The sequence below is a fragment of the Sorex araneus genome, chromosome 4 (assembly GCF_027595985.1).
Source record: "Sorex araneus isolate mSorAra2 chromosome 4, mSorAra2.pri, whole genome shotgun sequence".
Lineage (NCBI taxonomy): Eukaryota > Metazoa > Chordata > Mammalia > Eulipotyphla > Soricidae > Sorex > Sorex araneus.
Window position 1 is genome coordinate 213,758,957 of NC_073305.1, and position 8,226 is coordinate 213,767,182.

Below are 8,226 nucleotides of genomic sequence, written 5' to 3' on the forward strand. Positions count from 1 at the left end.
CACCACCAATGTCTCCAGTATCTGTCCCCCACCACCCGCATCCCAACCCTCCCCCTGCCTCCATGGCAGACAATTTCCCCCATACTCTCTCTCTACCTTCGGGCATTATGGTTTGCAATACAGATGCTGAGAGGCTATCACGTTTGGTCCTTTTTTTTTTTTTTTTGCTTTTTTTTTGGGTCACACCCAGTGATGCTCAGGGGTCACTCCTGGCTCATGCACTCAGGAATTACCCCTGGCCATGCTCAGGGGACCACATGGGATGCTGGGAATCAAACCCGGGTTGGCCGCGTGCAAGGCAAATGCCCCACCCGCTGTGCTATCGCTCCAGCCCCAACGTTTGGTCCTTTATCTACCATCAGCAAACACCTCCCACCCTGAATGATCCCTCCAGCCGTCATTGACTTAGTGATCCCTTCTCCATCCCAGCTGCCTTCCCCCCCAGCTCATGAGGCAGGCTGACAACTAAGGCCATGCCACTACCTTAGGTCTGCCCCAGAGGTGACGGGCACCACCGCCAGGGCCTTCACACCTCCAGTGTTGCATCTGAGGCAGAAAAGCCGGCCACCGGGTCCGGGGTGCTTCTGAGGATGTGCAGTGGGGAGCCAGCGGGCCACTTTCTCCCACGCAGGGACCTTCTGGAGGTTGGGGGGGCGGTGGGATGAGTGGGAAGAAGCACCACACGCAGGAGGAACCCTGTGCCACTGGGGTGTCGGGAGGTGGCTGAGGGGTGGCCTTTGGGTGATGGTGGGAGGGAGGAGAAGGGGCCGGGGCAGGAGAGACGGAAGGTGTGAGGCGGCTGTGGGATCCTGCACACGTGTGCTGGCGTGGAGTGGGGGGGGGCAAGGAGAGGGGGAGGAGGCTGGCCGGGAGCTCAGACCAGGCTGACCAGACCAGCTTCCTTCCAGCCCACTGGAGAGCCGGGGGAGGGTTTTCTTTCTCTCCACCCCCCTCCCTTTTTATTGATTCACCCAGAGATACAGTCTCAAAGCTTTCACGGTTGAGCTTCGGTCATATGATCATCGAACACCCATCCCTTCACCAGTGCACATTTCCCACCACCCAAATCCCCAGTATCCCCCTTCTTCCCCCTGCCCCCTCCCTTCCAACCCTTCCCCTGCCTGTGTGGCAGACAATTTCCCCCCATACTTTCTCTCTACTTAGGTTACGTTTGCTATTTCAACACCAGTCCCACCACCACTCAAACCTGCCGAAAAGGCGACGCCAGGCAATTAGTTTCGTATTGTTGGTCAAGGACTGTAAGGCTGTAAGGTCATGTGGCCACCAGAGCGGCCGCATGCTCTAGGAATTCTAAATTTTTTTTATTTTTATTTTTTTGCTTTTTGGGTCACTCCTGGCTCATGCACTCAGGAATTACTCCTGGCGGTGCTCGGGGGACCATATGAGATGCTGGGATTCGAACCTGGGTCAGCTGCGTGCAAGGCAAACGCCCTACCCGCTGTGTTATCACTCCAGCCCCAGGAATTCTAAAATCTTAATAATTAGGCTCTGGAGAGATCTCTGCAGTGAGCGGCTCCGTCCTGAGATTCGTGTGTGTCTCTGGATCAGGGCTGTGTCGGGGCTTGAGTAGCCGGTGGCAGTTTGTGGGCATCATCTCAGACTCCCATCGGGGCGGGGAGGGGGGTGGGGGGAGGGAGAAGGGCCCGTTCCTCCCCTGTCCCGTGAGGCCTGGCATTTGCCGCCACTGCTACCGTGTACCTGGGCCTTCTGTTGCGTTCTAGAACAGGGGGAGGGTTTTCTGCAGGGGCCTGATCGTCCGCACCGGCTGCTATTGGGACAGACGGTTGTGCCACGTGAGCACTGGCTCTGAGAGCAGTTTCCAGGGCTCCGCCGTGGTGCGTGTTGGGAGATGAAGGTGGATCTGACAGCGGCCAAGCCGGTAACGAATGTTCTGTTTCAGGTGCCATAAATGGGGCCATACATCAAACCCGTTGACTTTCTCCTTCTGAGACCCCAAAGGCGGCACAACCCTCATCCTCGGCGGCCCCACATTAGCTGGGCCAGACACCGTTTATTGGGGTTACGGGCTGTGGAGCAGCTGTCTAAATTCTGCCCGAGCTCTTTCCTACGAGCACGGAGCCCCGGGGACGCCTGCCTCCTTCCTGCCAGCGTTTCAGAAGCAGCGAGAGCTGCATCCTCTGCCGACTTCTTCTTTCCAGTTATTTGATTGAATGACGGTTAGGAGGAAGAAAGGGCCAGGAGGTGGGTCTGTTGGGTGTCTGTCTACACCCCTGCCCTCAGACCCATCAACAGATAACTGCAGAGCCATTCATTCATTCTTCTAGCCCGGGACGGAAGGAAATGTGCATCTATGGAGTGGCCACTCAGAGCTGGCTACTTACTGTCAGTAGAGTTTCATTCATTCATTCATTCATCATTCATTCCCCCACCTCACCCCCTGCCAAAGAAATACTCCTTGAGTCCTTTGAGAAACCAGATCCAGTTCTGGCAAAACCCCTGACTCCCTTGTAACCCGCCCTTCCTTCAAGGACGTCTTTCCCACAGGTGCTATTCCTGATTCCCACTGCAGAGGTCCACCCTTTAGTTCACTTCTGGTGGGGCTGTTGGACGGGTCTGGGCAGCTTCTGAGATCAGAAGGGGACTCGTGAGCTCTGCTTCTCCATCATCTCTGAACGTCCCGGACACCTGCTTAGGGTCAACCACCCAGCTGGGTGTCTGGCGAAATTTTACAGGAACCTTAATTTTCTTGCTTGAAAGAAACAATCTATGGGGCTCCATTAGCTTGGAAAAACATTTAATCGCCGCTCCATAGCTATCTCCTGATATGTGCAGAAGGACGACAAACGTGATAATTATATGAATGTGTCTAAGTCTCTTAGCAAGAATGAAATTGATTTGCTAGATAAGCTATCATTAGCGGCTCTAGGGCTGTCGTTAGCATCTTTCTGCCCATCTGCCCACCCACCCATCCGTCCCACCCGTCCCTCTGCCCCGACCCAAACATCGTCCATCCCTCCATCTTCCTATCCACCATCCTGCCCTTCATGCCCTCCCATCCTTATCCCCTTACCACCCCGTCCCTTCCTTCACCCTCACCCGCCCCTCCATTCCCCTGTCCACGCTTCCATCCGTCCATTCTCCATCCTTCCACCCCTCCCTCCGTGCTCCCATTGGCCCCTCCCTCCGTGCTGCACTGCCCTGGTGATGGACAGGTAGACAAGGCTCTACCTTCATCCAGAATCTGTCCTAGAGGGAAGATGGTTAGGTGGTGCCTGAAAGAAAGACAGAATGAAGCCACCGTGTCGAGGAACAAGGTACTCTCAGGGGGTGAGGATTGTGACCTGACCCTGGCAGCGGGCGCCCCCCAGCCACCCCAGGGGCTTCCTTGTTTCAGCTCTCCACTCAGCTCTGCTCAAGTCCTGTGAAGCGGGGTAGTGGACAGGGGCTGGGGTCATGCCACAGGCGCCGGCACGACTGGGTGGGTGCCGGCCAGGTGCGTCGAACAGTGGCCTGGCTCTAGTGGGGCCTGAGTGATGGTGGCGGCGGCTGCTGCTGCGACTATGCTGCCACTGTTAATACTACTGCTACTCCTCCTCCTCCTCCTCCTGCTATTACTACTGTTGCTACTACTACCACTGTTAATATTAATACTGCTACTGTCGCTACTACTACTACTGTTAATACTAATACTGCTGCTACCACTGCTGCTGCTACTACTGCCACTGTTAATACTAATACTGCTGCTGTTGCTACTACTAATACTGCTGCTACTGCCACTGCTACTACTACTGCTATTATTACTGTTGCCACTGCTACCACTACTGTTAATGTTAATACTGCTACCGTTGCTACCACTATTGCTACTGTTCATACTAATACTGCTGCCGCTACTACTATTGCTATTGTTAATACTAATACTGTTGCTACTACTAATACTGCTGCTACTACCACTGCTACTACTGCTGCTATTACTACTGCTGCTACTACAATTGCTACTGTGGATACTAATACTGCTGCTGCTATTATTGCTGCTACTACTGCTACTGTTGATATTAATACTGCTACTGCCACTACTAATACTGCTGCTATTACTGCTATTATTGCTACTGATACAACTACTGCTACTGCTAGTAATAATACTGCTACTGCTGCTACCATTACTACTGCTACCATCACTGCTACTACCACTACTGCTACTGCTAATGCTAATACTGCTACTGTTGCTACTGATATTACTGCTACTGCTGCTACTATTACTACTGTTACCATCACTGCTACTACTACTACTACTACTGCTACTGCTAATACTAATACTGCTACTGCTGCTACTATTACTCCTGCTGCTACTACTATGACTACTACTGCTGTTACTGCTACTATTACTGCTGCTGTCACTGGTAGTACTGCTGCTACCGTACTGTTCCAGCTGCTGCTGGCACTGCGTCTCTGAGTCCCGTGCCGATTGCTGGTGCTGTGAGGGTGCTCCATCGGACCCCGTGGGGTTTGGGATGGATGGTGTATTTGCTCTCCACGGCTGCATAACAGACCTCCTCACCTCTAGCAGCTGAGTCGACAGCGCCAACAATCTCGCAGCCCCTGCGTGTCAGGAACCGGTGGTGGTTAGCTGGTGCCGCTGGCCTGGGTCTCTGGTGAGGTGGCCCTGGAGCTCTCAGGCTCATTCACGGGGTGGCCAGCCTGCCTGGGTGCTGCCCCGAGATCTCTCCCCAAAGCCGGCGGTCTGAGGGCGCGTGAGAGAGATGCCCATCTTCTCTTTGTCACTCAGACCCGCGCTGCTGGCCTGGGGCTGGGGGAGGGGGAAGGGCAGCATTGGCCGTCTTGAAGGTGGCTCCCTCAGGGCCGAGCGTTATCTGGGTGCCCGCCATTCCCGCCATTCAGCCCCGAGGGGTGTCTTTGCTCTGAGAGACCAGCGAGAAAAGGGTGCAAGCGGGGTGGGTGAGGTCTGCAGCGGTGTGAGAAGCTGCATAGCCATCGTGGCTGTGGACAGTTTCCCAGACCCCAGGGACAGCCCCTGGCCCCTCCCAGCAGGGTTCTGGGGGGAAGATCTCCTCGCTCTCCTCACTCTCCTCTCTGTCCTCATTCTCCTCTCTCTCCTCTCTCTCCTCCCTGTCCTCATTCTCTCTCTCTCCTCCTCAACCCCTTTTCCTCTCCCTCTACTTCTCCATTTCTCTCTCTCCTCCTTTCCTTCCTCCCTTCCTCCCTCCGTCCACCCCCATCTCTCTAGGGTGGAGGATCTCTCTCTTCTCTCTCTCTTTTCTCTCTCTCCTCTCTCTTCCTTCTCTCCCTCTCTCCTCCCTCCCTCCCTCCCTCCCTCCCTCCCTCCCTCCCTCCCTGCATCTCTGACTGACAGTGACAGATTATCTTTCTAAACCTGGCCCAGCCTCTGGTCCTGGCTTCAGGAGCCAGCGTGGGGTGGGCGAACTGACCCCCCCCAGAGAAGTGATCCTGGTCAGGCTTTTTCATGCTCCTCGCCCGCCCGGGCAGCTCTTATTTAAGACAGGGAATGATTGCCCGCCCACACACACCCCTGCCGTGTGCAGGGCCGGGCGCTCCTGGGCTCGCTGGTTCTGAAAGGTGGCACCAGGCATGGGGATGGGATTCCAGAGCAGACAGGGCGTGTGGGGGACCCCCTGGGCGGGACCTTGACGGACCCCACTGGGGGTTTTAGGGGTGGTCCCGGGCCAGGACACATTTCCTTCCGTGCCCGTGGGCAGAGGTGCGGTCACGCCCCCAGGGATCCCTGCCAGGGCGATGGGAGAGTGCCCGCTCTGCAGGGAGTCTGTGCCAGCGTGCCCTGGAGCCTTCGCCCACACCGTGCTCCCCAGGGTGACCTGGGGACTCCTGGTGTTGGCACCCCTGGGAACTGGTCAGAGATATGGAGTCTCAGGCCTCCTCTGGTCGGCACAGCCAGATCTGTGTGTGACAGTTGAGCCACTGGCAAGTTTGGGTTCGAGAGAATCGTTCCCTGACCAAGGTCAGTACTGGCCCCTAGGCACGGCCCTGTGGCTCTCTCCTCCCAGGTGGCAGGGCTGGCTACACCTTGGCCACTTTGGGAGTTTTTTTTTTTCGTTTTGGGTCATACCCGGAAATGCACAGGGGTTACTCCTGGCTCTGCACTCAGGAATTACTCCTGGTGGTGCTCAGGGGACCCTATGGGATGCTGGGAATCGAACCCGGGTCGGCCGCATGCTAGGCAAACACCCTCCCCGCTGTGCTGTCATTCCAGCCCCCACTTTGGGAGTTTTAAAGACTCTTGTGGGGCCAGAGTGATAGTCCGGCGGGGAGGGCAGTGGCCTTGAATGTGGCCAACCCCAGGTTCAATCCCCGGCATCCCATAGAGTCCCCCAAGCACTGCTAGGAGTAATTCCTGAGTGCAGAACCAGGAGTAAGCCCTGAGCATCTCCAGTGTGACCCCCCCCAATAAAGACTCTCGCAGCTGGGGCCTGGGAGGTTGCTCGGGGTTCAGTGGGTCATGCCTTCCTTTCTCGAAGACCCGAATGGTTGCTGAGGTGCAGAAAGGAGCTTGGTGATGGCTTGGGCATCTGCTGATGGCATTGGCAGACCCTTTCGAGGTTTTCATGGCCCCTCTTCACTCAGGAATTCTGCAAGACGGCCAGTCCCTCAGGCCCAGGTGGCAGTCGTACTGGAGGGCTGCTCCCGACTTCAGTATTTCAGGAGTGGGCCAGAGAGGTAGGGCAGTGAGCTGAGGCCCAGGCTCGCCTGCTGCCCACTCAGCTTGAAGCACCAAGTGCCAGCCGAGGGCTCCTCACCGTTAGGTTGTCCGGCCTGTTCTGACCGCTGCCTGTTCTGAAGCCGGAAGTGGTTTGCACTTCCTGCCTCTCCGGGTGGGGAGAAGGCACAGAGAGGGAGCTGGCCAGTGTTCTGTTGTGAGTCACTCACCCAACAGCTCTCCACTGGGGGCCTCCTGGCCCCCCACAGGTCTCCCACTTGGATCGCATAAGACCCCGCCCTCCTCCCCCGACCCCCCCCACCCTCGACCCTTGGCTATTTGGGGAAGGCGCCTCCTTCTCCAGGGAACTGTGTTTAGAAGTGCCCAGAATGGGGGCTGGAGCGATAGCACAGCGGGGAGGGTGTTTGCCTTGCACACGGCCGACCTGGGTTCGATTCCCAGCATCCTATATGGTCCCCTGAGCACCACCAGGGGTAATTCCTGAGTGTAGAGCCAGGAGTGACCCCTGTGCATCGCTGGGTGTGACCCAAAAAGCAAAAAAAAAAAAAAAAAAAAAAAGAAGCGCCCAGAAGGTTTTGCCTATCGCTCTCAGGGTCAGAGATCTGTGACTGCCAGTGGGTCGGGGACCCCCACAGCCGCCCCCCCGCGGCCCAGCAGTGAGCGCCATGGCCAGCGTGCCCCAGGGCTCCCCGTGGGAGCAGAATGAGGCCCGGCTTTAGCCATCTCTGTTCCCTGCTCACTCTCCGCCCTCTTGGGGTACAGGCGGGTGTGTGAACATCTGTGGGTGACTTTGCTCCTTGGGGGGCTGATCACGGACAAGCACTCCCTGTGTCCCGGACACGGTTTCTCCCCGAGACAGCTTTTGGCAGGGGTGGGGGGTGGTGGGGGCGCACGGTCAGGGATGTATGGAGGACCATGCCGTGTCGGGGTCCTCTTGCAGATCGAACAGGGGCCAAAGCCTTCACTCCAGACCACTGGGCCATCTCCCGGCCCCCAGAGCCAGACGGCCAAGAGGGGCAAAGTCAGGGCCAGAGCAGTTGCACAGCGGGGAGGGCGTTTGCCTTGCACGCGGCCGACCCGGGTTCGATTCCCAGCATCCCATAGGGTCCCCCGAGCACCGCCAGGAGTGATTCCTGAGTGCAGAGCTAGGAGTGAGCCCTGAGCATCGCCAGGTGTGACCCAAAAAGCAAAAAATAAAAAAAAGGGGGCAAAGTCTGTGAGTGCCCTCTGCTCTTTTCTCTGCCCCACCTAACAGTTTTGAGGTCACTAGAGTTCTGCCAGCGACAGAGTTCTCCTTTCTCAGATGGTGATAGCGGGACCTGCCTTCACAGGAAAAAGACGGAGCGAGAGCCGTGGGAGGGTGGTCTTCCCATCTTCCGGAGTCCCCCCATCCCCCCCACCTCTCTCCAGACCTGCTTCCGAGACCAGAGACGGGGTCTCCTTCCTGCTATTCTGCCGCCTCTCTCTGTAGGGTCTGGACCCGCCCCTGGGTCTGCAGAATTGGATGGAATGTTGAATGTTGGGTTTTATTTCAC

General features: G+C 56.9%; 1 protein-coding gene across 1 annotated transcript; it reads right to left on the minus strand.

Annotated features, from left to right (window-relative positions):
• Positions 1-3,433: 3,433 nt before the first annotated feature.
• LOC101559032 (uncharacterized protein DDB_G0271670-like) lies at positions 3,434-4,522 on the minus strand. The gene has a single exon (XM_004604314.2). The coding sequence runs from the start codon at positions 4,520-4,522 to the stop codon at positions 3,434-3,436; it is 1,089 nt and encodes a 362-aa protein (XP_004604371.2).
• Positions 4,523-8,226: the final 3,704 nt, after the last annotated feature.

Excerpts from the sequence above, each read along its gene's own strand:
- LOC101559032 (XM_004604314.2), bottom strand. The coding sequence starts at position 4,522 with ATGCAGCCGTGGAGAGCAAATACACCATCCATCCCAAACCCCACGGGG.